The sequence below is a fragment of the Aquila chrysaetos genome, chromosome 17, assembly GCF_900496995.4.
Source record: "Aquila chrysaetos chrysaetos chromosome 17, bAquChr1.4, whole genome shotgun sequence".
NCBI lineage: Eukaryota > Metazoa > Chordata > Aves > Accipitriformes > Accipitridae > Aquila > Aquila chrysaetos.
Genome location: NC_044020.1, coordinates 23,595,211 through 23,608,368, shown reverse-complemented (window position 1 = coordinate 23,608,368; position 13,158 = coordinate 23,595,211). Strand labels below are relative to the sequence as shown.

General features: G+C 38.3%; 1 protein-coding gene across 1 annotated transcript in view; it reads left to right on the top strand.

Moving 5' to 3' along the window:
• Positions 1-13,158, top strand: part of VWF (von Willebrand factor) — a 145,801-nt gene that overhangs the window by 128,051 nt on the left and 4,592 nt on the right. The window contains exons 47-50 of the mRNA XM_030040818.2: positions 4,641-4,757; positions 8,006-8,104; positions 9,476-9,604; positions 11,010-11,049. Coding sequence (XP_029896678.1) covers positions 4,641-4,757; positions 8,006-8,104; positions 9,476-9,604; positions 11,010-11,049 — 385 coding nt within the window. The remainder of the gene's footprint in view (positions 1-4,640; positions 4,758-8,005; positions 8,105-9,475; positions 9,605-11,009; positions 11,050-13,158) is intronic.

The window sequence follows — 13,158 nt, the reverse complement described above, 5'->3', positions numbered from 1 at the left end:
CTTAGAAACTGTGGTAATCTGCATTGTGTAATGACTTGCAGGCTACCAAACACACAGGAAACTATCTGTGAGGGATAATCTCAAAAATGATCCTTGCCCACTTCAGGGAAGCAAAAACTTCCCGTGTTCTACCTAGAGGATAAGGCAGATTAAAAAAGGATGGAGACTCTTGCTCCACCTGTGTGGAAGGAGGGGTATCCCTCCTTGGCTATTAGCAGGAACAGGAAAACTGAACTTCCTCACTGTTTGACCTCTGTCCCCTTTCAAGATCCCTGCTGATATGCCCTCAGAGGAAATTTTTTCTCAACTGCATATTTAATGGATAGATTAAGACATGCTTAACCCAGCCCATGACAGTGGGAATGATAGGACTTAAGCATCTGATCTCATTTATGCCGAATTTATCTTTGGAGAGCTCTGTCAATTGTCCATTGTTTCCCTAAATCCATATTCTGGCAGCACCTCTGGTGTCAAAGAGCTCTAAATATTCTCATCATCCCCCAGGGAAACAGGTCCTCTTTAGTCTTTTAACCTAACTTTTAACCTACGTATTCCTGCATTGTCAATGTATGTCTGTCTTTTTCATGTATTTAAAAGGTGAGTTTACCCAAATCTCTTTGGACTTTTGAGGTATGGCAGAGAGTACCTTTCTCCATCTATTTCTTCTGGTTTTGATTTTTTTTTCATAGTTGATAGGCATAAGTTTATCAGTTTGTTAGAGCTAAAGCCCTGTCATCAAGCATCCATCATTCTGTGTGGGGGTTACTTCCCTGTAGAATTAAATCCAAGGAATAACTCTGCCTTTCTTGTCAGAGCACTGGGAGAAGAGTTTTAAAGTGGTAAAATCTGAAATTATCCGCTTTCTCTTTGATTCCTCTATTTGTCTCCTCTATAGTATGTTGTCAGAACAAGTTGTGGCATTTTATAAAGACCATACTTGTAGAGAATGTCATGTAGTATAGTAATTGCTAGCTCCTGCCACCTTCTGTTATATAGGATATGCATATATATATATACACACACACATTGAGTTGCAAAAGAAGGCGTCTTTCCAGATGCATGCTGTTCTTCCATGAACAACTGATTTTTTTTTTCTCTTCCAACAGAATGTTTACCTGATCTGTCAAGTAAAGTCCTTGTTCTATTTTCAAGTATTTTAAAATACTTTAAAGTGAAGCATAAGCAAATTTTGAAACAAAATGTCATGTTGAAGGCAAAATGAGAAGTATCTGTATTTTGAAGACTTAAAATTAAAATACTTCAGCTTCTACAATATTGAAAAAAAACTCCTATCTTAATAAAATTTTCCTAATTTGGAATGAATTCATAAAGTGTTTCAGCTGACACAAAACTACATTTTGAGTTGTTCTTACTTGTTATCTGGCTATATATAAAAGCTGTCTTTAAAATGGTTTTGTTTTTTTGTTGGTGTCCCCCCCCCCTTTTAATACAGTTTTTAAAATGTGTTATTTTTCTTCCTGACAATTGGTCATTTTATCAAACACTGCCTGTGCAAGATTTTGAGGGTGTAGGTAGGCCCCAGCTATTATGTTACTTCCGTGCTTTTGCTGTTGCAAATGTCAAGCATTACTGAAGTTAGCATTTGACAACGCAGTTACCAAAATATTTTCTCAGGATGAAGAGTGTGAAATCTGAGTTGAGATATAATCTTGGAAGATTTCTAAACAAAGTGGCCATTTTGATTAAAAAAAAAAAAATTAAATTAGAGCTTATATTAGAACTTGTCTTAAATTAATGAACTTTTTAATTAAACTAGCTTCATTAATGACTTATTGTAAGGTAATTAGCTATATGTCTGAAAGCTTTTGAGCAGCTGGTGTTACTACAGCTTTGTCTTAAACTATTCTCTACTTCAATGACTGTTCCAGAGCTCTGGTCAGGAAGGAAGATGTGGTGTCCACAGAAGTTTATACTTCCTGGATTTCAAAACCTTTATTCTGTGTCCTTTAAGAATAGGATTCAAGTTTCATTTTATATCAAGGGAAAACTTTGCTCCATTAACTCATTCACTGAATAGTTCCAAGTTTTGAGTCTTTTACTGCAGTTCTGTTAACTGACTGTGTCCTTAATCCCTTTACATTTTTGTCTTATATCTGGTTACCAATATTATATTCCAGTAATTTGGTGTATTGCATTCACTCTGCTGTTCTTAACAATGCTGTGGGCTTTAACTGCAGATTTCCAAGCAGGTGGCTGTATTTACCAAAAGGATTATCTATATCACTCATCTGTTTTCCCAGGCTTTTACTGAGTGGCGTTTTTGAAGGAGATCTGAGTAGATTTGGGCTTTATGCAGGTTATTTTGGTTCCACTGACTAACCCTGGGTTAGCAGATGTTGACATTTCATTCTAAGTTAGTCAAGAAAACACACGATAGGTGTATTATATAAAGGGAAAAAGATGTATCAGTCCATTGTTTCACTCATTTCTGTAATGCTAAGCTATGTTTGTTCACAGAAAGCCATTGTTAAAGCTATTTGCATACTGATCCCTAAATACATTAAATACATACCATAGAACTAAGGTGTGATGCAAACTTTGGATCAAGGTAAGACCTTCCCCCAAAAGTTCAAGGCACTTGTGTGTGAGGATTTCATTTCAACATGCCTCTAGTAAGCCCTATGTTCCTGCCTGTAACAGTGGTTTTATTATAAACTCAACTTTATCTATCTTTTTTTGTATTTAATTGGAACGTTGGAACTATTAGAAGGTCCAATGAGGATTTCAACTGTAATATTGATTGTGGCTTTATAGACCCTTTCTTCGTAATGTGAAAGCCTAGAGCTACTGAAGCATTCTGCGATAAGCATTTACTTTTAGAGGGCCTGAATTCAGTACGATTATGATAGTAAACAGAACAAACCCAAACATATTTTGAAACAGGTCAACATGATGAGGACATCTCCTAGATTTGCAAAGCTTTTGTGTGTACATGCACATGCATGTGTGGAGCTACTAACTGGTAGAGCAATACTAGTGTCAGTGGACTGAATGCCACTGTAAGGCCATGTAGTCTGTACTGGAACTATCGCTCTGGTGTCTGAATGCTCTCCAAAGTTGAGAGTAAACAAGAAGTCTGGAGTTTCATATGACGTTTGCTATCTGTCCCTCTCCCATCGGAAAATGTCATGCCTGCATCCATTGATGTCTTTTAATCCTTCAGATTAATGACCCGATGTTCGCTGTAAAAGGTTAAACTGAGAAAGGAGTCCTGTGTCAAGGTCTCAAGCTGAGTTATTAAAAGACAGGGATCTCCCCATTGGTATTACCACCTCCATCATGTTGTCTGTGGAGGATCTTTTTTCTAGACCTCCACAAAACAAGAAAAAAGTCACTGCTATTACTGGTGCTTTATAGAAAACCACTGAGGCCTGAGGACCTCTGCTGTGCTGGGGTGCAGAGTAAGAATGTAATTAAAATTCTTTAATCAGAACGTTTGTCCTTCAGTGTATATGCTGGAGTATTGGCTCTGAACTACCCGTAAACGCATTACCTTTACACTGTTACTCTGGTTTCGCTCCATTTGTTTCATGAGTGTTTACTAGTGTGGAACAAGAAAAAAAGGAATTTGAAGATATGCATAGTATGTACCATGGGAAATTCCTGTTCCAAAGGAAGTCAACAGTGACATTCCATTGACTTTTGAAGTGCAACTCAAAGCTTTTATAATCTAGCAATATTTAGTGTCTGTTTACCATATTTATTAGGTTTTAGAAGTTCTTTGTGAAAATCTTGAGTACACTCCTCCTGTTTTGTCCCTTCAACCATAGCGGTTTGTTATTTTGGGGTTGAAATGAAAGGCTGTGCACTTGGGAGGCAGAAAGACTCTGTATTTAGAATTCCTTTAAGTGCCAGGAATTAAATTACTAACTCCACATCCTTTTGTTTCCCACTTAATAGTTTGGCGTTTTTTCTCTACATTTTAAATGCCATTTTTGCTAGCTTTGAAAAGGTGGTGAGATCCAGCAAACAAGGTGCTGGTCAAGAGCTTAGGGAATTTGAATTTTGTGCCAGCTCAGCCACTGATTTGCCTGTAACTATGGAAAAGTCCAGTTCTTCACTCAGTAATTCTGTTTCTGTTTTTGTTTTTCTTTCTTCTTTCTTAACTTTAAGCTTTTAGGCCTTTTGAGATTCTAAGCAGTATTATTAAAATAACATGTAACTTCCGCCCATGATCTGTGGGTTGCAATGGCTCAAGAATAAAAACTTGTTGGCAAACCAATTCACTACACTCAGGAAAAATAAACTGGTGGCAACCACCTAACGCATAGTCAGGATGCCTCATGACAAAATCTTTCAAGGATTCACTTTCAAGGATTCCTTTCTTGCTTGCTAGCTTTGGAAGCAACTAAGTAAGAAATGCTAATGCCATTTCGCAGATTAAGGAATTCTAAAGGGCTTACTGGAAAAATAGCCTCATGCTGTGCTGCTTGTTGTGGAATTACACATGGAAAAATTTGGGTCTCTGGAAAGTGGGGGCATTGGTTTTCTGTTTTCTCTTGCAAAGAATTGCAATGCAAGATTTAATCTAAGAGATTTAACTGAGATAAAATTGCTCCTTTACTTGAGTTTTGCTGAAGAGCTAGTCACTGACTTACAAACTGCTTCTAATGTTTCAGCCACGGAGACGCCTGATGGTGGATCAATGTACAACATGCCTCTGCTCCCTCCAGTCACCGTTTTCTCAGAGATATACTCTGACGTGTACAAAATTAAGCTGTGAACCATGTCCAATAGTAAGTGCAAGTGGTCTGGATGTTCTGGTTAAGAATGTGTCCGATGAGAAGGTCGTGCTCTTCATCGTATACACCAGTTCATGTTCTGTACAACTCTGGGACCTGTTGCCTTTCTTGAAGTTTTTCTGAGAATTCATGGTCCTGTGTTCTCCTTTCCCTGAATTAGAAGAAATATACCAAATATGATCTAAATCCACAGTGTAGGAAAGGTAACTTTTCATAGTGCTCAGGTCCACAGGCACATTTTATTGTGTATTTTAGACTACTTACCTTTAGGGCAAAATAAGGTTTGGCAAATCATTTGCAACAGGAACTGCTGTGTCTCCTTTCCTACAGTATTATCTGTCCCTCCAGGGACCGACGGCTCAGCCAGATCTCCATGCTTCAGGGCTTTTCTCTGACTGTTCCAAATTGCCTAATAGCTGGGCTCAATAATATTTATTTCTGTCTGGTTCCCAGCCATGCCTTAGGTGATTTGAGGTGATTGCTCTCCATCAGTTCCACTGGCCTTTTTGAAGTCTTTGCTGCTGCTTTGCTGCCATCATCTGCAAGGAATGAGCTTGGCTGGGAAAGCCAGAGACAAATAGCTCCCATTTTTACTCCACTGACCAACAGTGTGACTGGAGTGCCTGGCTAGGTCTGCTCAATCATGTAGTTTTCTCTCTTAGCACCAATACCTCAAGTAGAAGGAGACCTAAGCAAGTTGCAGAGCCTGGCTTAATCTCCCCCTGTCTGAGGAGCACAGATCGGCAGCTAAGTTTTGCAGAAAAAGGCTTAAATGCCCCTTCCTCTTCTGCCTTTCCTCGGATAATGGACGGAACCCAGTGGGCCTGGCCAAACCCAGAGCCTGTGCAAGCAGTGGCCATTGCACCAAAAGGCACATCTCTAACATGATGATATAGGATGTCCAGCCGATATTGAGGAGAGGAATACGTTGATAAGGTCCGTGCAAAAGAGAGGGTCAGAGTTTTGGATGACTCCAGTTTTCAATCCCTAAGAGGAACTGGAAAGAACAATGTAGTCAGTCAAGTTTCTGTGGTTTCATCTGTACTAATAAACTAAACAGAGCGAGACTGCAGGCTCAAATTCTGTCCTGTAACCACTTATCTTCAAGAATTGTCAGCAGTGTCCCAGCTGGCCTCTTCTAACTAGCAAACTTCCAAATAATGCCCGTGCACAGGTCAGTGGTTAGGATGACCCAAGGCCAGCCTGTTTTGTGGAGACAATGCAGTTTAGGCATATGTACATGTTCCACTTGTCTGCAGGGCCAGAAAACTGGCCTTGACCTGCTTTATTTGCTGGTGTGGATGTAGCGTCTGACAAAAGAGAGAATCTTGGAATACTTTGTGTGGTTCTGGACCCTAAGATCACCCCTCCTGTAAGGTATGATTATAGACACAGGCTTCTGAAAGGAAAAGAAATGGCCAAGCTCAGTGCTGAGCATCTTCCTCACTTCCACAGAATATAACCTGGCAGATCAATGAAAAGAAAACCCAGATCCACTAAAATGAATCTGTGGCCAGAAACATGTGTGCATATGTGTGTTCCCACACAAAAATACACAAACATCAATTCTTGCTTTTCAATGCAAGAAGCCAGCTGTAGAAACTGAAGGTAGAGGAACCAATAAAATACATGGTAAAAAAATGGGGAAACATTCCTCTCCTCCTTCTTTCACCACCCACACAATTCCCAAACAGTTCCTTTCCCCCACCTGACCCAAAAGTAGAGACTAAACAAAAAAACCCTGAAGAAAGGGCAATTTCCAGTTGGGCTTATTAAGCGCTATGAACTTGTGTTTAGGAGATGTGCAGCTACCCAAGGGAGGTTGTAGGTCTAGGTGTATGTATCCCTTTGTAGCCATTGTAATGAATCTGTGGAGCTTGAGGGGAAAAAAATATCAAATAAGATACATAATGTCTTCATCCCCCTAAGGCTAGTGGGATTCACACGCATACTTGGGATCTTTCCTGTCTCAGAGTCATGGATTTCATGGTATACTCAGGTTAAAAGCAATTCCTTCATAATGGATAAAATCATGGGTTAAGAGTATATACTCTCTCAGGAGCACCTGCTTTCTACTGGATGCTGAAGCTGTGAAAGTAAATGCACTGGTAATTGAAGTGCAGCCAACTGCAGCATATTCTGCTCATCAGGGTAATTGTTTTTGGTCATTTTATGACCTACTTTAGGTGCTTACATTTTTGCTAGTAGAGCAAGTTAACCTAAATAACAATGAATTATGTTTTCTTTCAATGATTTAATAGTAACCCCCCACCCTCCCCAAATTCTTTTTCTATAAAAAACATATGGATAACATGCATGCCTTCACTCAACCAAAAAGTGTTTGTTGTCTTAAAAATGTTCAGCTCATCATAAGCAGCTGTTGGTTATGTGTAGCAGCTGGAGACATTACTGTGGGACACTTCATGTGTTAACCCAGTTCCTCTCTGTTTTTTTTTTCCCCTTTCCATTATCCACTCCATACCTTTCTTCCTCTCCATGTAGTGTTGCTCATTCTCCCATGGTCCTTTCCCTGTCACTGTCTTTTTCCTTCCTGTGCCATTTGTGGGGCTCCATTATTTCTCTTTTCTTTCTCTCCTTTTTTCATTTCATTATGTCATACCCTTCCTGATGCTCTTTTTACTTTCTTGTTTTATCAGGCCATTTTCTTTTTCTTTTCGTAGTCCAAATTTTCCACCTTAGCCTTATTCTCCCCTTTCCCTGCCCACTGCTTACTGGTTATCTTGCCCTTTTCTTCTAGTTTAAGCACTTCAAACTACTTTTCCAAGTTGCGCTGTGTAGTATTTTTTAGCTTTACGGAGAAGCTCCTGCACACCACAAATGTGAAATATATGTCGCCCAAAACATTTGAATAAGTTTCTTACCCTCTCTACTGTCATGTGTTGTTTAGTGGACCTGACCTCACAACTGTTACAGTCAAAGAATATTGAATTTAGTGGATGCAGGAGGCTTTGTACTTGGAAATAAACTTCTCTCCCTATTGTATAATAAATCAGTACAAGGATTAATGCCAGCCTTTATAAAAAAAAAATCAAAAGTATGCAACTAATTAAATTAAGCTAGTCAGTCCTACTGTTTAAAAAAGCATTCTGCTGGCTATCACTTTGTCCACTGATTTTATCCCCCCCCCCCCCCCCAAAAAAAAAACCCCAACCCTCTACAAATAAGTGTAGGAAGCATGCTTAAAACAAAATAAACCCAGAAAAATGTCCTCTACCTTCCAGAATTACAGAATGCAAGAAGTCTCTGGCTCTTGCTGCGGAAAATGTGTGCCAACTTCATGTGGCATCAGGCTGAGAGATGGAAGGCTTAAATACCTTCAGGTAAGTTTTAAGCACTCTTTTATTTATGTGTAAATATAAAAGTAGCATAGACTTCTGGTGAACCCAAGAAAAGTGCATTTTTTCTTCCTCCTTTTCGGTTAGGCAGCATGGTATTACTAGTGCCTTTTTTCTTATACCTCAGAATGGTTTCTCAAGGAAGCTTTGTTGTTGTTGTTGTTGTTTGCAAATGAAAAAAAGGCGACTTCATACCACAGTGCAAAATTCTAGAGGGACATTCTAGATGTGCCTGCAAGCATGAATATTATTAAGGAACTTTAACTGGAATATGAGCTCAAACAACTACTTAGAGGAAATTAAAAACCTAATTTTAAATGAGAAATGGATAATTTAAGTTGAAAATGTGAATTTTGAAAAATTTCTCCAGCACGATAGGTTCTTAAACAGGAGTGGATATTTTTCTGGTTAAGACGCATTGGCTTGTCACAAGAAACAGCATATAAAATTTTGTTTTGTTCCATTCCTGAGCTAAGTTTTAGATGGGGAGAGTATGGGAAGAGCAACGAAGCTGGTGAAGGGTCTAGGGCACAAGTCCTGTGAGGAGCAGCTGAGGGAACTGGGGTTGTTTAGCCTGGAGAAAAGGAGGCTGAGGGGAGACCTTACCGCTCTCTACAACTACCCAAAAGGAGGCTGTAGTGAGGTGGGTGCTGGTCTCTTCTCCCAAGTAACAAGCGATAGAACAAGAGGAAACAGCCTCAAGTTGCACCAGGGGAAGTTTAGATTGGATATTAGGAAAAATTTCTTCACCGAAAGGGTTGTCAAGCACTGGAGCAGGCTGCCCAGGGAAATGGTTGAGTCACCATCCCTGGAGGTATTTAAAAGATGTGTACACGTGGTGCTTAGGGACATGGTTTAGTGGTGGACTTGGCAGTACTAGGTTAACGGTTGGACTTGATCTTAAGGGTCTTTTCCAACCTATATTGTTCTATGATTCTATGTGGGGGTGAGGGTATGCTTTTATGTATTTTTTTTAAGCAGCTCCCAACTCAGCCAAGTTAAATATTCATATATATGTCTCTAAAAAACAATTCATAGGCCAAATTCCCAAGTTTCTCACTTAGACAAGTTTTTCTTTTAAGTTGCTGGAAATTTCTTCCCTGTTAAGAGCTGAAAAAGGTCAGGTTTTGGCAGTCTTGACTGAGCTGTAATCAGTATGGCTACAGAAGTAAACAGAAGATGATGACTGTTGATAAACAATTCTGTTTACTAAACATTTCCATATTTTACAAACTTCACCACCATGGTACTTTAACTGCAATATCAGTAGAGGAACAGTCAGGTTGTATAGTATCCTGAAAATTTACTGTCCCATGTTGTTTCTGTGTAAAGCTAACAGCCCTTCAATCTTTACAGCCAAATGAATCGCTTCAGGATGGCTGCGATAATCACTCCTGCAAAGTAAATGAGAAAGGGGAATTTATCTGGGAAAGGAGAATCACTAGCTGTCCTCCATTTGATTCCAGAAGATGTCTGGCTGAAGGAGTAAGTAGTGAAATGGGTCCTGTTTCCACATTTCCTAATAGACTCTGTCATGGTTATGGTTCTGTATATAGGTACCTTATGTGTATTAGGGTGGGAAACCCCAACCCTCTCCCAGCACCTTGGCTAAACTGAATTTGAACTTTCTTTGAAATTCAGAAAAATGTATGTTTTCTTTATTTTAAAATATATGCTGGTTTTATCTGGGACTGTACTGCAGAGGAGATGCTGAGCTTGCAGTAATTCTGTTCCGTATGAAGCAGCAAACATAAGAAAATGGTTGTTCTAACAATGTTTTTAGTTTAGTATCCAGAGCAAAACTGTGTGGATAATTACACGACCTGAGAAAACAGTCGGATAAGCCCCTTTTTTTCCCTATGAATATGCATATGAAATGCTAAGACATTTTTTCTCTACCCTCACATGAGTTTAGGGAAAGGAATTTTCACAATGCTGTAGGAAGAGCTCAAACTTCCAAATCACTATAGCACACGCAGTTTTGTTATACAAACAAAGATTTAGAAAAATGCTAGATTATATTACAGGCTTGGAGTTGTTATCATATTCTAAAGGTCTTCATTGAAAAATCAATGAAGAGTAGTTTACTTTTTAACCAGAACTTCCCAAACTGCATTTATTCTCCTTCCATCAAAAAATTTGAACTATTTCAGCTATAAAACTAGTGGTTTTCTTCTAGTTACAGATGCAAAGTTTAGTTTTTTTAATTAAAAAAGCCTCCAGACTTTTGCATGTAAGTTCAGGTGTTTAGTGCAACAACGGCATCACCCTGCAGTATAAATGTTTCTCCATTTTTCCTTTCGCTGTGGGTTGTCAGTAATTTCCCACCATACATATATTTCTGAGAATTATTTTCATGGTTGTAATGAAACAAGAAAAATAAAATTTTTGGCTGCTAAAACTTATTTGACAGATGTGATATTTTATGATGATTTGCCTGTACATTTTCAGCTGTTGTGGAATAGGCATGCTTTCATCTATATTGCTAAAAAAAATATCAAGAGGAACTGTTTAACTTCCTTTCTTAAACAGACATAAGACTTGAACACTGTTGATTTTATCACTCTGGTTCCCAGGAATTTATTTGTATTCAATGTCTTTACTTTAGAAAGCTCCTACTATAAGGTGAAAGCAGTATTTTCAGCTGTTGAACTTGCTAATATAGTCAATTATTTCCAACCAGCTATGAACAAATACAATCATAAGTTCAAAACCTTAAAATGGATAGAAAGATGATTACTAACGTAGATTTATATTTTTGTACAATATAGAAATACAATTTGCTTGCCTAATAACCTGTTTTAAACATCCCTTTGTATTCTTCCAGCAGAACAAATGTTTATTACTTGTGCCAAAATAGAAGGTTTTTTTTTTATTTTTATTTTTTTAGGGCAGAATTGCAAAAATTGGCAATACCTGCTGTGACACATGTAAGTAAATAAGCCAAAAGTATTGTATGGAAATTGCAGAGAGTGTAAGCTGTTGGGTAAGGAGCTATGTTTTGCATAAGATGCAGTTTAATGAAACAGAGCTAAGCAATGTGGTTAATATAAACGATCGAACAAGTCTGCTCTCTGATTGGGATACGGCTGTCATGTTTTGTCCACTAGAACACGTGTTTTGACAGTATTCACAAGTGCTTTGAAAGAAATAGATACTCTCCATATTTTATACAGATGTTAATTATGAATGTTTTATTTTATTGTTCATCTAAAGATAACAGGAACAGTATTGCATGCACAGGTTGACAAGTCATATAACCTGATACTGAATATGTGAGGCAACCACTTCATGAATAATCAATCAACTTAAAATGAATTTAGCAAAAAAAACCCTGGTGGCAGTAATGTAATTTTGATTGGTTTTCAATAATGTAATAACCAAAAAATGGGAGGGAAAATGTTTGTCAAAGGTTGCATTCCTATTGAACAGCCTGACTGCCTCTTAAATTCGGCAGTTTATGACTCAGTCCTGCAACTCTTAATTTCATGCATCGTTGTGTAGATAATCCGAATGTCAGTCAGGCTGTGAGCATAGAGGAAGGGTTTGCTTACATGAGGGAAAGATTGCAGGGTTGGGTTCTCATTTCTAAAATGAATCTCTGATGCTTTTGTGAACAGACAACCTCTCTGCTTTCTCCTTTGTAAGTAAAGAATTAATAATACTGTAGCTCATTTAAAATAATAATAATAAAAAAAGTAAAAGAAGATTGATATTGTCTTTTAAGGTCAGAATATCAACATCTTGCCTGTGTTCTGTTATGTCCTATTTTTTGGTTTTTTTTGGTTTTTTTTTTCCCTCTGTGCATGTGCTAATAAATAAAATATGGCCAGCATAGCAGCCCATCACCACACTGGCACAGTGACTGCTGTAATAATACCCCCGATGAAGGACGTTAACTCCTAGAGAGTTTGCAGCCATTACCTGTCTGTATAATCACTGAGTTCCAGCTTGAGAAGTAGAAATCAGAAAGCTATTGAGATAGGCTGTCATCAAATAGCTCAAACAGGTAATTTAGTTCAGAGAGTGTTAATCTACCAGACTTCAAGTAAGGAATACTGAAAATTATTTATTAACAAAAACAGCTTTTAAGACTTAAAAGACAGGGTGGTGGGCTCTGCTAATTGAGAATACCTATCGCTGCAATTGAGGAGAGGAGAAACCCGGTTCCAGATGAGCACAGCTCAATACATATATTTAACAGTTACAGTGATTTAAAAGCGATACCTCCTTGCAGCAGCAAAAGCAAAGTGGTGTAAGTGAAATATCATGTGCCTAAAAATGCCTATATTGTATGGGCCTTCAAATCCTTATTCCTGTTGATGTTTGCTTGGATATAGCTCAAAACTGAAAAGTCATGTATTACAGCGCAGTCCTATTCCTGGTCACTTCTCTATTCAGGGCCCTTCATAAGGAAAAAGCCAACATACTGCATCCAGCCAACTAACCATGGGTTATCAATTGAAGGATGGTGATTAACACATAGCTTTGAATCAAACAGATACTTCTAGATACCAAACTCTCTTTCTCTCTCCTCTGTATTTATATCTTTCCACCCGCGCACTCAGTAGCAACATGCAGTCTGTTACATACTCTACAGGGAACACCAAGGCTTGGCAAAGCTACTGTAAAACCAGAGTAATTTAGTTATTCTTAAAAGTCAGATAAGAGAATAATCAGTTTCTCATGGACACAGAGACTTAGATATAGGTTACATTGCCTTCCCAGGTATTGAGAGAGTTTGTCTTTTGGACACCTCAGTACCATAAAGAGTTGGGCAAAGAACTTGTTCTCTCAAGTTCAAAGCACAGTTCAGGGTGATGCTTTTGGTTCAGTAAAGTCCTAAGTGGATTTGAGTAAAGGTTGTGTAAGAAACCAGTTTCCCTTTCTATGCTATGCCTTGGCCTTTGGAGTTCGTTAGTGTGTCTGAGGGCATTGTTCCAGGTTTTAAGTATGAAGGAGCACATAAGTGAACAAGCTTATTTTCTCATTAGATTTTTGTGGTACTAGCAAAGGACTTGATTATTTGCAAAGGATAT